Source organism: Pyrgilauda ruficollis, unplaced genomic scaffold (genome assembly GCF_017590135.1).
Source record: "Pyrgilauda ruficollis isolate IOZ18807 unplaced genomic scaffold, ASM1759013v1 scaffold10, whole genome shotgun sequence".
NCBI lineage: Eukaryota > Metazoa > Chordata > Aves > Passeriformes > Passeridae > Pyrgilauda > Pyrgilauda ruficollis.
The window spans coordinates 15,092,202-15,109,758 of record NW_024508101.1 but is presented as its reverse complement, the minus strand read 5'-3'; the positions used below and the strand labels follow the sequence as shown (position 1 = coordinate 15,109,758).

Below are 17,557 nucleotides of genomic sequence, written 5' to 3'. Positions count from 1 at the left end.
TTCCTCGTCCCGGTGTGGAGAAAACGATGGATGTGCCGTCCCTCTCGCTTTCTCGCCAGCTTTGCCCTTTTACAGTGCCTGGTTGCTGCCAGCCCCCTCTTCCCATCCCGTGGCAGCTTTCAGTGGGATCGGTAACCGGGGGAAATTCCGGCTGCGTTTCCCTTCCCTGTTCCCTTTGCTAAATTTACCGTGGTTCGTGTTTCTGGTGAAACGTGGGAGATCCTCATAGCAATATGTACTACCCGTGGTATCTATTGGCTTTTAGCTCTCCTCTGCCTGGAGGCAGAAAATGAACCTCTAGTGTGCTAGAATGTTTTGTTTTAAGTGCATTATGTCCGGCGTGTGTAAAACCTGTTGGCGCAGGGAGGTTGGAGTGGGTGACACTTGTGGTCCTTCTGTACGGCCTTTGGGAGAGACAGCCTTCCTTCCCCTGTTGTGTATATCAGTACACAGTTGTGAATTAGTAATGGCCAAAAGCACTTCTTGCTGTGGTTTTGTGACATTTTTATGGCTGGTGAGGGAATTACCGAGGAGATTCTCAAGCTCCTGTTGCATTGGAGGTGCTCATTGATAGCAGTGGAGAGTCTTGGTGTGACTGTTGAAAGACTTGTGAGCCAGCAGAACCTCTGGGAGAGAGGTTTTTCAGTAAAACTGTATTTCTGTGCACAGCTGAGTTTAGGAGTGTGGCAGTTTAGAGAGCAGTTTGTGTTTTGGAGCCTTACCTTCAGTTACATCAGCAGGTCTCTCACTAAGTGTTGGTGATGTTGTCCAGACTGATTTGTGTTTTGCACGGTTATTAGAGGAGAAAAACGTGCTTGGGAGGCTGTGTGTGAGTGGTGAGGATACCTTGGTCACAGCAGTGTCACAGTATGGCTGAGCCACAGCATTGTGCCTCAGACAGTGGGCATGGAGCAGCTGATGTGCAGTCTGCAGGCAGGTGCTGGTTGGGAGGTTCCCACATCTTTATTTCAGGATGGGACTGGACTGAGTGTACTCTTGGGTTCCTGGTTGAAGCAGAATTATTGATTCTGGTAGTCCCTCCTGCCTTTCTTCCACAACCAAGGGCTTGTGTTTCCCAGCACGTGCCTGGTGGAGCCACTCCAGACTGTAGCCCTCAGATGGAAGTTGGGGGCAGTGCCAAGGCTTGAGGCTGTTGTCAGTTCCCAAAATGAATTGCCTGCTGATAAACCACAGAGCTTCTCTGCGTGTCTGTGTTATAAAAATGTCCAGAGTGCTGAACAGGAAAAGAACCTCTCTGGGGTTTGACTGAAGGCAGGAGTTGGAAGAGCTACACAGAATCAAACATTTTGCCATAAAGTGTTTCTATATATTTCACATGGAATTTCTGTGAAAAAAGTCAGGCTTGGAGACTGCATAGAAATTGAAACTGGATTTTTAGTGTATGGCTTCATACTTACTGCTTACTTCTGTGTATAAAAATCTACTCTGAAGAGTGTTGGAGGTGCATCATCTTAGAGTTTATTAAGTGTTTGTTGACCTTAAGATTATGTTGTTTTAAGCACTGTACTGCTTTGCATTCTGTAACTTTTAGAGCTTTCTGGTTTGTACTCTCAGGTCAGGTATCACTTCTGTTTACTTTCTGCTCTGCTTGATGAATCATTCTCTAGCAAGTGGCTGTGAAATCTGTAATGCATATTCAGGAACATTAGGGAAATGTATTTTTACTGTGACAATGACAGAAGTGTCTAGCATTCTGTGTACAAAATTACTTTGTAGAGTTTCTGCTGGGCTAAAAAAAGTTGCCTTCTGTTTCTTGCTTTTTTTCTCTGTCACTGTAATTATCCACTTTATTCTTTGATTTTATTCTTTATCTGCCTACTCTGAATTTTCTTCCCTGTCTCTTTCCTTTTTCTTGTCTTCCAGTTGTGGCTGTACTAACACCATTACTGGTTTGCCACTCTTAGAGTGTCCTCTTCTCGCAGTATCTGTGCTTGCCCATCAGGCACTATGAGGAGATTGGCTTTTCGAGGTGCTGGTTCTACTCTGGTAAATCTGGTAAATTATTGATTGGATCTCCATCCCTCCGCCTTGGCTTTTTGCTTTTCTTTTTCCTAACTGTTAATTATTCCTACCTTATTCATCTCATGTGTGTGCCTGAAGTTATCTCTGTCTCTAACAAAAATGCTTTAACACAGTTGTGTTGTGCTGCCATACCTTGTCAATCATCTGAGTGCCTCCTAAAAGAAATCCCTGGATTTGATTGGGAGATGGGGATAGGCTGGGATAGATGTATCTGTTCTGTCCTCAGCCTTTGAGATAGCCCCAAATAAAGATACTTTTCTGATGCTGTCACTGGAGGTTGGGAAAGAGCCAACAACTTGTTCCGTAAATTGCCATAGTTGTTGGATGGTAATTATTCATTTGTCACTGCTTGTGTTGGTAAGTGCAAAACTATGGCCAAAAGAGGAGGGGGCTTTTCCTGCTTCTCCATGGTTGAGCCATTCATCCCACACATAAAGTGGGAGTGGGAGGTCCCACAGTGATCCAGACCTTTTTTTCTCTTTAATATAACACAAGGTATTCTGTGGCCCTTTTCATTTGTGATTTGTTTTGGTTGGTTGTTTTTTTTTCTTTGTTGGTCTGTTTTTCGTGGTTTTTTAGTTTGCCATGGGAGGAAGAGTTTTTGCACCAGAACTGAGCATGTGTCTCTGTACAGCTTTTTTTGTTGAAATCAGTGGTTCTTGCTTAGTTGTCGTGCATGAGATGTGGTATGAAAATGTAGAGTTTAAGAACTGCTAATTCAGTGTGAGCTTGGGGGTTTCTGGCCTTGCTGTCATTGGTGACTGTAAAACTGTAGGAGCATTTTGATTTCCCTTTACTCTTGGGAATTTCCACAAAGGTGGAGTTCACAGAAATGGCTTAACTGACCTGTAGCATTTGGCAAATGTATCACCAGAAGCTTTGCTAGCTCTGTGGGTAGCTCTGAGCAGAGGGTTTGGATGCAATGCCAGGGCTTTAAGAACGTTTCTGTTCATTATAGAAGAAGTTGGATTCCATGGGTTCCAAGAGGCGAAGAGCGACCTCTCCTTCCAGCAGCGTCAGCGGCGGGGACTTCGACGATGCCCATCACTCCACCAATGTACCAGGCCCAAGCAGGAAGAGGAGGAGACTTTCCAACCTCCCCACTGTAGATCCTGTTAGTACCTTTTAGTACCTTCTTACTGATTGCACCTTTTTTCTTGGGGATGCTGTGTCCCTGTCTGGTATTGCTGGAGTGTAGAATTAATGACCATATGTAGCACGTGTACTCTGGTCCTGAATCTGTTCCTGCCTTGGCTGTGCTGTGTTTAGGACCTCGTTCAGCTTTAGCTTTGGCTTGGTCCTGGCCCACCACTTTCATGTTTTTCTTTGCTGTTTTGTTTTTGCTGCTTTTCTCTTTTTGCTGATGATTTTAGCAGATGGAAGGATGTTGGAGAATGAGCTGAAATCATAATGTGCAGAAGTTGAGAGCTGTGTCTGCATAGCAAATGCAGAAGGATGAGTGGGGAATGGCACAGGCAGTGATTGCTGAAGTGTACAATGCCTCTGCTATGCCTTTGCATGAGCAGTCTACTGTTAATTAACTGCAGGGCAGAAGAACCCCTGTTGTTATTGTAGATGCCTGTAACTTGGAGAGAATTGCACTGAATTAATTTACATGTTGGGTATTTTACTTAGAATTAGTATTAAAATAAAGCTCCCTGTGTTCAAAAAGTAAGTGGAGATCCTGCAGTACCTGGCACACTTGTCATGTATCCTGCTAAAGAGTGAGGTGCTCCAGTTGCTTCTCGCTGCTTTAGGGCATGCTGTAGATTGGCAGCTTGTCCTTCCCTTTATAAGTAGACTTTTGTTTGTTACCTCCTTAAAATTCTCTCCCTTATTTCATTGTTCTTGCCTTTCAGATTGCTGTCTGCCATGAGCTCTACAACACCATCAGAGACTACAAAGATGAGCAGGGCAGGCTCCTTTGTGAGCTCTTCATCAGGGCACCCAAGAGAAGGTAAGGCCACAGCTCTGGTTAAACCTTGAACTTGAGATTTAATCAGGGAGAAGTGGAAATTGATAAATACTTCAGCAATAATTTGTGAAAAAAATCTGAGCTCCGTTTGTCATTGTTTCACATCAATGTTTGATCTAGGTGTTTGATGTAATTATTCAATGGGATATGCTTACATTGGTGCTCTTTTTCAGGAAAAAAAAAGGATACACTAAATTAATTTGTGATACCTGATTCATAAGCACTGTCCAGATCTTTTAGCTGTAACAGAAATGTATTGGAACTTTCTTTGGTTTATTTAGTCATAAACATGCACAAGCTTTAGTGCTGTGGTTTGGGTTTTACTGCTTGGAATATGATGCCTGTTTTTGTCATTGCAACAGAAATCAGCCAGATTATTATGAAGTGGTTTCTCAGCCAATTGATTTAATGAAAATCCAGCAAAAGCTGAAGATGGAGGAATATGATGATGTGAATGTGCTGACTGCTGATTTCCAGCTTCTCTTTAACAATGCAAAGGCTTACTATAAGGTGAGCAAACTACATGTAAAGGCTCAAATCCATTGTAAAAGGAGTAGAGATGTTAAAATTCTGCCTTGGTTTAGCCAAAACCTCTTCAGTTTAGCCTGAAGTATTACTAGTAAGAGAGCAGTACATATTGCAGTTACTTGCATGTATTTTCATAATGTTGACTGTATCTTTCTAAGATGTCCTGCTATAACAAATTTTCTGTGGAAAATGGTAAAATAATGTGGGGATGATCTTCATGTAGTTTTCCAAAAGAGATCAAAAGCAAAAATGGAAATATAAACTGAGAAAAATATCCCTCTTTCAAAGCCTTCTCATTTTACAACACTTTGAAGTGGAGAAAGATTTCTTTTTTTTTTTTTGCTCCCAGAAGGAAAAGTTTCTGCTAACAGCGAGCTTATGTGATAGGAGTGTTGAATCTTCCTCTTCCATTTGCCACTTAATAAAATGAAAAAAATGCACATTGACTGTCATGGTCAGTGATGATAGATGTGAATGTAATGTCATCAAGACAACCCCCATGGCAATTCCCCCATCTGGGTGTGAGTTTTATCATGGACACTAATGGGTTTTATTGCAGTTTTCATAAGGAAGTGGGGAAAAAGTTGATTAATTTTGTTTAATGAAAGGCCATGTTAAATCCATAAACCAGTGAAATTGTATGTGGTGAATGAGATGATACAGCAAATCTAAACCTCCTAGTACTGCTTTTCACATATCTTTGACTTTGGAGATGATACAAATGAATGCTTCCTGAATAACCTGAATAACCCAGCTGGGGTAGCCAGGTGACATCCAGGAAGGCAGTGTTTGTTTCACTTGTGTGTGTGTGTAGTATCTTCTTGAAAACAATCAGATTTATGCATTTGCACATTCTGCTTCCAGGAGGAAAAGCACAAAGATTTCCAAATCCATTTTGTACTCCTGGAGCTTTGCAAGGCACTCAGTGTGAAAACCCCAATATTAATGGATTAGTGGCAGGAAAGAATGATTGGGATTTTACAGAACGTGTGCTGCCTTTGCCTGTAGAATTGTGGGCTCAACATTTAACTGTGTCATAGAGATCTTGCATTAGACTAAAAATAGGTATCCATTATTGCAGTATGAAGGAATGTTGGCATTTCCAGAGAATTATGGAGCTATGAGCTGGAGGTGTGGCACAAAAACTTAATCTCTTCTTCTTTTCACCTTTTACCTTTCCCAGGCAGCTCCATGGCATGGGCAAACTAGGGACAGTGATTGATTGTCAAGGTCTTTATTCCAGCAGATGTTTTTTTGGCAGTGCTCCAGCAGAACAACAGCCTTTAGGTTTTTTTGTATTTCTGGTCAAGTCTCTCACTCCTAAGCATCTTGCATTAATACAGAAGGAAGCAGATTTGTGGAGCAGGATACCCTTAAAAAATCTGCTCTTCTTAAGCAGCATCTGGTCTCATGTGATGAGAATATTTAAGCCTAATAAGGCAAGATTAAGAACAGTTCTCATGTTGGTTTCTCATTTGTATTACAAGCTGTCAGAGGTTGAGAGGGTGAAGTAAGAAGAGTGCAATCAGCAGTAATAAGGTGATATTATCAGCAGGAATACCTGAAATGGAGCCTAAATGAGAGAGGAGAGGGAAGGAAAAATACATGTGTGGAAAAGCTGTCTTTGTTCTGGGTAGTGGTAATAGGCACGTGCTTGTCTGCCACTGCCAGTTCTGTATTTTAAAAGTTAATTTTCTAACTAATGCTTCTACCTCTTCTAAAAGATGTATCTAGAGGTGTACCCAGGTGGTAGAATGTTGTCAGCTTCTTCAGAATTTCCCAGTTAATGCTGAGTGAAAACCATTGCTGTGCTTTCAAAGATATTTATTGCCATTCTTCTGTAGAAGTTAATTTTCAAGTGCCACGCAATGACAGCAATATTGGCTTAAATCAAATTTCTGGCATACTGAAATTTAATCTGTTTTAAATGCTGGTGGTGTACTTCAGCAAAACCCAGTGATTTCTCCAGATTCATCTAGATGGCTTGTCCAAACCTCAACCCAGCTAGTTTTACTGCAAAGTTTTCTGAAAGACTTGGATGCTTTTGAGTGATACAGGTTATATTTTCCAATGCTTATTGTGATTCTTAGCTCTCCTGTCAAAGAACAAATGAAGCAGGAATTCCCCAAGTTTTCTATTACTTATATTTAATAACTTCCAGCTGATAACTTAGAAATTTCTCCCAGATGAGAGTGCCCTGAGTTTTGACTGGAATGCTTGATTTGTTTTTGCAGCCAGATTCTCCTGAATATAAAGCTGCCTGCAAACTATGGGAGCTGTATTTGCGCACAAAAAATGAATTTGTTCAGAAAGGTGATGCTGAGGAGGACGATGATGATGAGGAAGGACATGACAATCAAGCAAATTCTGAATTAGTAAGTGTGGGATGACAGCTGCAGAAGGGGGAGGCCATTAGTAATCACTACTAATCACCATTAGTAAGCAAGCAAATTCTGAATTAGTAAGTGTGGGATGACAGCTGCAGAAGGGGGAGGCTGTAACTGTGGATGTCAGCTGACTCTGAGAGGGTGAAATTCATTGAGTAACATTTTCATTGTTAAATTATGCCCCAAAGGATATTTCTTACAGAAGTTTGTTAGTTAATCACTTCACAGCATTGTATGTGTGTTTCACTTTTGCCTAGCAAAAAGCTGTGAGGTTTTCTGGTAGGGGTATAGCATGGTTCTGGTTTAATTGGAATAATATGAAATGTGCTTGAATTCATGCCAACACTGAGGTTTGTTTCAAGCAAGATTCATGCCTAATGACATCAGTTATCACCAAGTGCCCCATTCAGTCAGTCCAGCTTTTCCTGGAGTGTTATGAGAAGAAATTTGGGCTAGCCTGGTTTTTGTGATGTTGGGATGCACATTTTCAGTAGCTGTGATGTGTGTCTGATAGTCTGCAATGTAAAGCTGAAATTAGAGTTTTTTAGGTACCTTTTCCTGCATAAACAATAGTCTTCAAAAGTTCCATCTGTATTTTGTAGCTGATTTTTTCTGCCTTTGAAATGCAAGTTCCTGTATTTCAGCACAACTTGAACCACTCCACTCTGGCTGCTGTTAAAACTTCTTTGTGATTTTTGTTTCCTACATTAGTCATCTCCAGGTTACCTGAAGGAAATTCTGGAACAGCTTCTCGAAGCTGTAGCTGTTGCCACAAACCCCTCAGGACGACTCATAAGTGAGCTGTTTCAGAAACTTCCTTCTAAAGTGGTGAGTATTTTAGTAATGGAGGTTGTGTGCTATGTTGGAAGCCTGGACATTTCTGTAACAGATGTTACAGGCTCTGGTGGTCACGCTCAGGGTGCAGTTCTCTGTTTCTGCCTCATCAGTGGCAAACTCCACCTGTTTGCACTGCTCTGTTTCAGAACAGTGGTTTTCTGTTTCTGTGGTGAAAGTTTTAACCAGCAGAATAAATATTCTGAAGACCATCACCATGGATTTGATTTTCAATCAGAACTGGTCCCTTTTGTCAGTTTATTGAAGAATTATAATTCCTTGTGTCTACCTTATTTGAGGCTTACACTGTTCTTACCTTCAGTTCATCTAATGGCTTGTTCTGTGAGCTGTTTGAACAAAAGCTTTGCGACTGTTTATAGTAATACATAAATTATTTCTGTTTTGCAGCAATATCCAGATTATTATGCAATAATAAAGGAACCCATAGATCTTAAAACCATTTCCCAAAGGATACAGGTATGAACATATTAATGTGTCAGGATACAGTCTTTCTTAACACTAAGCATTCCAGAATTGTTAGAAGTCAGGATTTATGGTGGCAGGAAAGGCAGTGTGTTTTCCCTCTGCTATTAAAAAACCTGCACACTGTGGTGATTCAGTTTTCTGTGCTGAGTTAGTGCTGCAGAAGTAGCTGTGTGGAAGATCAAGCATTGTGAGCTGTGGAGTGCTGGCTTTGAGCCAGAATATCTCAGGTTCCTTGGTGTTTAATGGCTTAAAGCAGTTCCTTGACAAGTGCTGCTCATGTAAAACATTGGAGTACTGAGGCTTGGTTGTGCATTATCATCACCTACTTCTGTTCTAGTGCTATAAATAGATGTTTTGTACTGATGCATTTTTCATCTTACTTCTCCAGTAATTTGGAGTACTGTTCTATAGTTCTAGCATTTTGTATAGTAGGGATGGGACTTAGACTGATTGAACTAGAGGATAAAGTTAAAACAGCATTTTGTCAGAACTTTTCAAAATAAGGGTACTGTGATCTATTAAGTGTTTTTTCAATCTTAGCATTCATGAGCTTTATAAAAACTTAGCATATATGTATGTTATTGTCTTTGTCTGATTACTTTTTCCAGATACTTATCTGTTGTCTTTACAAATAAGTTGTTTTTCTATGAACATTCCCTTTATTGAATATGAATTCCTTTGCTTTTCACTATTGGCTTAGTTCTCATACTGTCTGAAGGTCGCCACTTTAACCAGTTCTGCTTCTTGTTGTATAGAATGGAACTTATAAAAGCATTCATGCCATGGCCAAGGACATAGATCTTCTGGCAAAGAATGCCAAAACCTACAATGAGCCTGGATCCCAAGTATTCAAGGTTAGTTTCATTTGTTCATAGTGTGATTTGAGTTCAGATTTTCTTGACTACTTTCTATGCTGGTTGATCCTTGAATAAGTCTTGAGGATAAAGCTCTCAAGACCCTGTTTGCATTTTTTTAAAATAGCTTTTAGTGGGTTTTTCTTTTTTATATTGCTTTTAGTAGAATTGGGGTGCAACAATGACAGAAAATGAGCTTGAAGCTGCTTAGGTCTTCTCTTCAGTTTTTTCAGGCCACTGTAAAAATACTGTGTGGGAGTATTTCAGGCAGACTTTGTTCCATGCTTCATTTCTCATGCAAAATTATTTTATATCTAAATGTAAAAACACCTTAATTTTTGTTTTAGATAGCTGGATATATCTGATTACAATATTATTCACTTTCAACATTAAACAGAAGAAAATCTTTTCATTGACAGGATGCAAATGCAATTAAAAAGATATTTAATATGAAAAAGGCTGAGATTGAGCACAGTGAGTTGGCCAAGTCAAGTCTCCGAATCAGGTACTGCAAATAGAGTTCTTTCTATAATCTCATATGAAAACCTCTATTGACATTCCCTTAATTGTGCTGTGGAGAGTATAGTGGGAAATAATTGCTTGAAAACTTAGATTAGTGTTGTTTTATAAGTTGTACATTGGTTAAAATAGTTTTTGAAAGAAAGCTTTTTTCATTGAAATACTTCTGTGGTAAAATATTTTTGTGATGTACTTGATTATGAAAAATGCTGTCAGTGGATGTTTAATAAGTTATGGCCGACTTCCACTACATGTTTATAAGTTAATAACAGAAAATTAATAGTGAGGAACAAGATGCTTTCTTTTATTGAAAAGTGCTGGATATTCTTGAACCTTGTCAGGAACTGAAACCAAATGGCTCACAATTAGGAAAGGGCACAAACATAGGAACAGAACCCTGGGCAAAAGATACTTAGAGGGAAATCCACTCATGTTTGAAAAGCAGTTTTAGCTATGAAAAGAGGCACAGAAACCTGACTGGATTTATTAATCAGTGAAGCAAAGATTTGGCCCTGAATATGCAGGTATAAAACACTTGATAAGTGTTGATAGCTCTATTTGTTTCATGGGATAATTTTACTTAGGAAACAGCATTTTCTTCCTGTGAAAATCCATAGTGTACAGAGAAGTGATGCAGTCATTATAAATGCTTATACACTGAAATGCAATTAAATCTTTTTCTTATATAAACATTTTACTTATGAGTAACACTCAAGAGTAGGTTTAGGTATTATTTGTCCGTGTGAGCTGTGTCATTTATCCCCAAAAAATTAAACAATGTCCTGCAAGCCATTCAAGGAGTTTGAAAACTTACAAGGTGGAATCTCTTTATCTGTTGGAGCTGTTTACTGATATTTGATGCTGGGAAACCACTGTTGTCATTTCCTTCAAAGGTTTGTATGGTACAATTGGAAACACTGTCATTGCCTTACTTAACTGAAAGGTAGTTTAATTTTTTTTGTGTATATGGTGTCAGTATTAGAAGTGTTGCCTAGGATTATTGTGTGAAAGAAGTAGAAGTTGCCTGGTTGATTTTTATTGCTTGGTGTTTTGAGAAGTGGTTTTTTTGGTTGGTTTGTTCAGCATCAGCATCCTTCCCATGGTTGGGTGAATCATTGATGGAGCATTATGAAAATAAAAAGCAGAAATACTCTTTAAGGAGTAATTTCTGATATGTAGGTGAATTATTTTCCTTCATAAAAGTATGTGTAGTGCCAGCAGACTTGGATTCTACAGACACTGGACATACATGTGTTTGCTTTGCAGTACCTAGAATTACACAGAAGCACAGAGGTTTTCTGTTTAAATTGTGATTGTATTTTATTTTTCTCATTGGATTGACCATTAATGAAGCTCAGCATGTCAGGGTCTGTGTCACATGTATTTCTGAGGCTCAACAGTTTTTCTTTAAAGTCTGATTGTGTAAGAAGGGATGACAGATAAATCACACTGGTATTTGTTAGCTGAATTCCTCTCTTGCACTGCCAACCCATTTCCACTTCTCAGCTGCCTTTTTCTAGATGTTCTCTTGTGTATTGTGTTCTCAACAGACCTTCAAATCCTGAAGTAATCTATCAGAATCATTGACAGCTCCCTTCTTTGTTTCTCTGACTTGGAGGGAAAAAATAATGCCTGAAGCAGGCTACAATAATATTGGCCTGAATGCAGAAAAAATTGGGATGAGAGAAGTGTCATGAAAACCAAACTTTCACCTGCTATTGTGTGTGCCACTGGTTGCTTTTTCTGTTGAACCATTCTTTTTTTTTTTTTGTTTCTTTCTTTCTCAAGAATCTGCTTCACAGAATCATTATTTTTATTTAAATTCCTAAATGTTTAATTGTCTTAAAAGAGAATTCTTTACCTACTGCTGATTTGGGTAAAATTCCCTCATAAGTTCACTTCAAGTGCATTTTCTATATTTTTCTTCTGAATTTACATCTGTTCTTCTTTGTCATTGATGGCTCAAACTCAGATCATCATAATGCTACTAACCTAAGCTTTATATGTTGCCCCTGTGTCAAAAATCATGGTTTTTATTGCAGAGCTCATTGTCTCCTTTGCCATACTGAGCTGCTCTTTGTGAGTGCATTTAACTGTCCTCCCTTAAAGTGACAAAATTGAATTGTTTGATAATATGCACTGTCAGCCAGCCTGACAGTGACTTTAAGTGTTGATAGAACATGACTGGACCTGTATGATTGGCTTTATCTGAATGCTAAGGAACTTTTTGTTGGCTGCTTTCACTGCTATTTAGGCTGAGCTGTGTGTACAGCTATCAATGCTTGAGCTAAATGGTACTTTCTTCTGACTTTATAAACAACATCCACATAAATGATGGAGCACTGAAAGGATCTCAGTATTACTTACCTTTTAGCTTCCAAACATCTGTCTCTGAACTTTTTGGCTGATCTATCAAAGTGATGCTGTAAAAAGCTTTTTTCTTCTGCGTCTTTTCATGGGTTTAAGGTGGGCCTGTTTTTTTTCCTCTACCCCTTCCTTGGCTTGCCTCTCCTGCCTTAAGGACTGCATCAAATTTGGCTGCTTCCAAGCTGACAGGTCCTTCCTCACAGGGTAAAGGCAGTGTTGGGGATGAGAGAAATTCTTCTAACAAATATTATCGGTAAGTAAATTGTGCCCTTGGAGGAAAAGCTGGGTCCTCATTGTACGGAAATGCTAAATTTTGTTTGATTTCCTTCCTCATACCTGCCATGGTGCTGGGCTTTGGATTAGGGTGAGATTAATGCTGATAAGACAGTGATGGTGTAGTTATTGCTGATTGGGAAGTGTGTGCAATCCTCTATACTGGCTGATGGACGGTGGCAGAGCTCTGCAGGGTGGCTGCAACAGCTGGCACTGGCAGCACAGGGATAAAGCCACCTGGGCTGCTCAGCTGTGCCTGGATGCTGCTGCTCAGGCACAGAACCTGGGCTTGAAAGTGCCTTCTGTAGGTGCTCATGGACCCAAGGGCTGGGCCACTGAACAGCAGCACAGCAGCCAGGGCTGTGTCAGGGTGCTGAGGCTGGAGCAGCCCATGTGGATCTGCACGGGCACTGGGAAGGTGAATTACAGCTCCAGGGGCCTGTGGCACCTCAGGCCATCAGGGAAGAGGTGCTACAAGTGGATGTGCTCATGATCCAGGTTGTGGACTTACACACCCTGTCAGTGATGCTGCAATAAAAATTACCCAGGTGAATGAAGCTTCTTGGTGAAAAGGCAAAGCACAGCAAGGACAGAACCAGGAGTGGCTTCATCAGGTAGCAGCCCAGCACCAGCACTGCTGCCCTGAAGGACTGCAGGGACAGATGGAACCCAAAGTCCAAACCCATGGACTAAAGGAGCTCAGTGGATGTTTTAGAGGGATGGCCCACACACTAAGGAAATGCTATCTGTGTTTGTATCAAAAGGGAGGAAAGGATGTATAGGAGAATGTAGGGTGCAGGCATGCCCTCAGCCCATCTGCTTTTCCCCAGTCTTCCCTTGGCCCCTGCAGGACAAGGCTGAGCCCGTTTCTGGAAGTGCCTAAAGAGATTGTCTTGCAAAAAAGGCAGAGAATGTCAGGCATAGCTTATATAGTGTGATATGAAATGCTGTGCCCCAGGTTTGGGACAAAGGAGAGGGTTGCTGAAGAAGTCCTGGTGAGACTGTAGCCAGTGGGGATGCCAGTTTACTCCACCTGAGAAGCATGGGAGGCTGCTTCATGTGCAGGCAGTGTGTGTGCTGAAGATGCCACAGTGTGTGTGCTGAAGATGCCACAGATGGGATGAAGGAATGTGAGGAGATGGAATATACAGCTTGTAGTGTGTTGAATTCTTTCCTGTAGACAAATCCCAATAAAACAGGATCAAATAACAAAGTTATTAATTGGGAGAGACTTCTTATCCTCTTCTCTTGCAATTAATCAATACTCAAGTATACAAAAGAGGACAGAAGGTAGTAGGCTGGAGCTCAATTTTCTGACTGTGTTGGATGGACCAGCTCATAAAATACAGGCAGACTCATGGCTTGGTAAGAATTTCTGCTGTTAAAGGCTTTGGCCTTCTTTAGTCACAGCTGTGTTCCTGCTTATGGAGTCATGAGCTTCACTTGTTTGCTCACACACTCTGGGTCACTGTTAATGGTTGATGTGATAACCCTTTACTTTTTTTTCCATTATAATTTTCTCTTTTTTTTCCCCATTTTTAAAATTCCTTTACTTTTTCTCTTTCATAGTAACAAAAGATCAGCCCAAGGGGATCGTTTATCAGCAATAACCATGGCATTGCAATATGGATCAGAGAGCGATGAGGATGCAGCTTTGGCTGGTAGGAGCTGAAATGCAGTTTCTCTAATTCCTTTCTTTAAAATGTTCACAATGACCAAATCTGTAGAGCTCCTGATAAACTCAGTTACATTTATTTCAAAAATATTTTGCACTCTGTGTGTATTCCTTTGAATCCTACAGCTAGTGAGATAGGGTAGGCCAAACTTGCTGGCATACTTTGAATTTTCTGTGTGTTTCCAAGTATACTTACCCAAGCTTTAGGGAGCTGTTGCCTGGTTTTATTCCTTCTGAAATGGAACAGAAAAGGAGATACTGGAGAAGACATTGGGTGCTCCGTGCAGCAAAAGAGATTGGTAGTGCTGGACTTGTTTCTTTGTTTAATTTTTTGTTTACACTATTTCTTCATTGATGTTTAAAGATGCATCTGTTCAATATGTATTATTGGAGCATTTATTTCTTACCTGGTAATTGAGCTGTACTCTGCACAGTTTTCTAGTGGATGGGTACATAGAATTCTTTTGGATTTTAGCTCTTGCTGTAATGAAAAGCATTTTGATTCCTGGTTAGCTCAGAGTTCAGTTGTTGCTACAGAGCAGCTGTTCTCTGGGAGGTGTGGGGAGTATTTATTAGCTGGGTTTTGCTTGTTTGTTAGCTGTTATTTTTTCAAGTTGCAATGCTGTAAAAACATGTCACTTTTTATGTTTTAGTGATTTAAGTTCTTGCACTGGTTGAACCACTTTCAGGTGCCACCTTTGCTATGGACATTATTGTAATTTTCATGAGACCTCTCTCTGTATGTGAGGCTTTTGCTTTGCTGTTGTTGAAGCTCTCCTATCTTTATTGCATTCACCTAATGCAATGTTATTTTTTTTTGGCAGACGTGTCACCCCCTAAGATTATCTATGCTTCCAGTGTACTACTTGGACAGCCCTGTGCTGCCAATCTCTGGGTGACAAGGGTTTTTCTTTAAACCAAGTGGTATTTTTATTAATTCCTCTGCTCTCTCATTTTTTTCATTCCTCAAACACTTGTTAAAATAAATGAGAACAGGGCTGCATGACTGAACATTAATAGAACTCTCTCCTTGAAACAGAGAGCTGAATCTTTATGAGCTTCTTTGGTTGTAGCTGTTGCCTAAGCAATGAACAATATCAGTTTCCTACTGAGAGTTTATCCTGACAGCTGCAGATGGTGTGATGGAGCTTGTAGAACATTTCCAGCCCCAGTGTACAAGGTTGTGAGCAGCTTCAGCAGCTCCCTTGCTCCTCATTATAAGTCTACAGAGGCAGGCATAGGTGGTCATTATGTATTACTTGCATGTATTTAATTTTGTAAACAAGGGTGTTTTGTTTTTACTGTCTCATTTAGAGATGGTTTAAGACTGGATGCTGCTTTTGGTTTTACTGGCAACCATCTTCAGTTGGACATGGAGCATTCATTTTTGTTTGGGTGCTTTGGGACCACAAAGGAGGCATTGGGGCTTTTTGTGGAATCTGCAAACTGTGGTTGTGGTGACAGCAGCACAAAGGGGCAATAACTGCCTGTCCCTCTCCTCTGCCAGTGCTGGCTGGGGATATGGGACCTGGTGCTACTGCACATTAAAGAAAGTACAGTCTTGCATCAGATTGTTTGCTCTAGAAGAGCAAAAATACTATTATTGCTAAAATAATAATTTATCTATCTTCTAGTCTGAATAATACATTCTTCTTTGGCTCTTAATAGAGCAGGTTTCATTTTGGGAGATCAGTACAAATTTCTAGATATGTAGGAATATATGATGTGTACACATCACTTTTAAAGAACATGCACATCATAATGAAAATGTTTATGGCTATATGTTATGTAAATATAAAAATACAGTAAAACTGTAATACATAAATGTTTTATTTTAGTACATTTTAAAATAACTAATTAATATCTAATTTACTTAGATTTCTTTTTAGTGAATGCCCACTTTCAACACAAAGAAAGTACATTTCTTATTTAGGGTATTGAACTGTTTTGTTGCTGCTCACACACAACAGAGAACAGCAAATACTTGACTATTCCCTTTGTGTTTTCTCTTTCATAGAAACAAGTTATTCTGCTTTTTCAATTTGTTTCTTACTTTTGGTGGAGTACTCAGAACTGAGCAAATTGAGTAAACAGACCAAACTGTTTGAGTAAACTAAACCATAATCTATTTTTGAAACTTCACCTGATTGCAGTGATAGCTCCAGTGGTTTGTTTCTACCTGAGTTATTCTGTAGCTCCTGCTTTGCTGGCTGTGGTGTAGTAGATGCTGGGTCATTAAGTGATGCTGATTGGCATCATTAGGATAATTTTGAGTGTCTCCCCAAGTCAGTAATGCACATCTTCATTGCATGCTTGCACATCTGCTGATGCCTGGTTGTGTTTTAGCTTTGCTTCTGACCCTGGTAGGTCCCACACTCTGAGGTAGATCTGGTGTCAGGCTGCAGAGCAGCAATGACAGCACTGTGTCTGAGTGTCCCCTGGCTTTGTCACCATTTCTGTGTGACCTTACTGAACGTGGATAGAGAGCTTGAAGCTGTGGCAGCCTCCTCTGAGCAGTAATGGAAATGCCAGCTGGAAACCTGGTGTTGGAGACCTGTGTAGCTGAATGACTCAGTGTGTCATCTGCCAGGCTGTCCTTCAGACTCAGAGGGGAAAAGGGGTGAATAATTTAACTCTAGCATGTGCAAAGCCATGTAGATTTTACGTATATCTGTCTGCAAGGTGTAAAGTTACTGTTTATGTGACCTACAAGTGTAGAAGGATTGGCCATTTATTGCTTCCTATCCTGTGTTTCCAGTACTGGTGTTTTCTCCTTCCTGTTGTGTTTCTGTTGTTCATGCAATGTTTCTCCTAATTTTATCTGCAGTAAGTGTTAGCTCTTCATAGTTTTTTTTTTTCATTCATCCTAATCCTGAAACAAGATAACCAAAAAAGTTTGCTATGACATTTTTTAATACTATGAATTTTTCAGGCTTATTACATAATCACTGTAAAACATTTCTTTCTTCTTCATTTGCTGAATATATTAGAGGAGCATCATCAGGCTTTAGTGTCAATTTTTTCCTGCTAAGCTTCACAATTTCGTATTGAGCTGTGATGGATATTGTCTAAAGGATTGCAATAAAGTGCTTTTTTTTGTCAGCTTGAGGCTCATTAGATGTGTGTTGTGTCATTTTCTGAGGTGTGTATCTGACTGCCAGAGAGGGCTTTCCTTTTCTTCTGCTTTAGACCTTTATCCACCAAAACACCCACTCTGAGTTGTCCTGTTAAGTTTCCTGTTTTTCTTTTCTCTCTGTGCAGCTGCTGCTCGTTATGAAGAGGGAGAGTCTGAAGCTGAGAGCATTACCTCCTTCATGGACACTTCCAATCCTCTTTACCAGCTTTATGACACAGTTAGAAGTTGCCGTAATAACCAGGGCCAGCTCATCTCTGAACCCTTTTTCCACTTGCCCTCCAAGAAGAAGTATCCTGATTATTATCAGCAGATTAAAACACCCATTTCATTGCAGCAGATCAGGTAAGAGAACAGAATGCAAACTACATCTGGTGTGAAACTATTCAAGGGTTCCTTTATTCCCAGAGTCTTCTCTTGTGGTCAAGTTGTTGGTACCTAATGCAGTGCAAACACTGCATGTTTGCACCATCTCTCCTCTAC

General features: G+C 40.1%; 1 protein-coding gene across 12 annotated transcripts in view; it reads left to right on the top strand.

Annotated features, from left to right (window-relative positions):
* Window positions 1-1,883: 1,883 nt before the first annotated feature.
* Window positions 1,884-17,557, top strand: part of PBRM1 (polybromo 1) — a 53,545-nt gene continuing 37,871 nt past the window's right edge. For 3 of the 12 annotated variants that reach the window (XM_041460388.1, XM_041460350.1, XM_041460403.1), the window contains exons 1-12: window positions 1,884-2,007; window positions 3,002-3,157; window positions 3,903-4,000; window positions 4,381-4,528; window positions 6,781-6,921; window positions 7,645-7,761; window positions 8,176-8,244; window positions 9,009-9,107; window positions 9,527-9,612; window positions 12,148-12,246; window positions 13,836-13,927; window positions 17,203-17,419. In XM_041460388.1, coding sequence (XP_041316322.1) covers window positions 1,969-2,007; window positions 3,002-3,157; window positions 3,903-4,000; window positions 4,381-4,528; window positions 6,781-6,921; window positions 7,645-7,761; window positions 8,176-8,244; window positions 9,009-9,107; window positions 9,527-9,612; window positions 12,148-12,246; window positions 13,836-13,927; window positions 17,203-17,419 — 1,361 coding nt within the window. In that variant the 5' untranslated portion in view covers window positions 1,884-1,968. Of the gene's footprint in view, window positions 2,017-3,001; window positions 3,158-3,902; window positions 4,001-4,380; window positions 4,529-6,780; window positions 6,922-7,644; window positions 7,762-8,175; window positions 8,245-9,008; window positions 9,108-9,526; window positions 9,613-12,147; window positions 12,247-13,835; window positions 13,928-17,202; window positions 17,420-17,557 lie in introns of all 12 variants that reach the window. The other 9 variants (XM_041460397.1, XM_041460359.1, XM_041460331.1 and 6 more) reach the window with 6 other exon arrangements.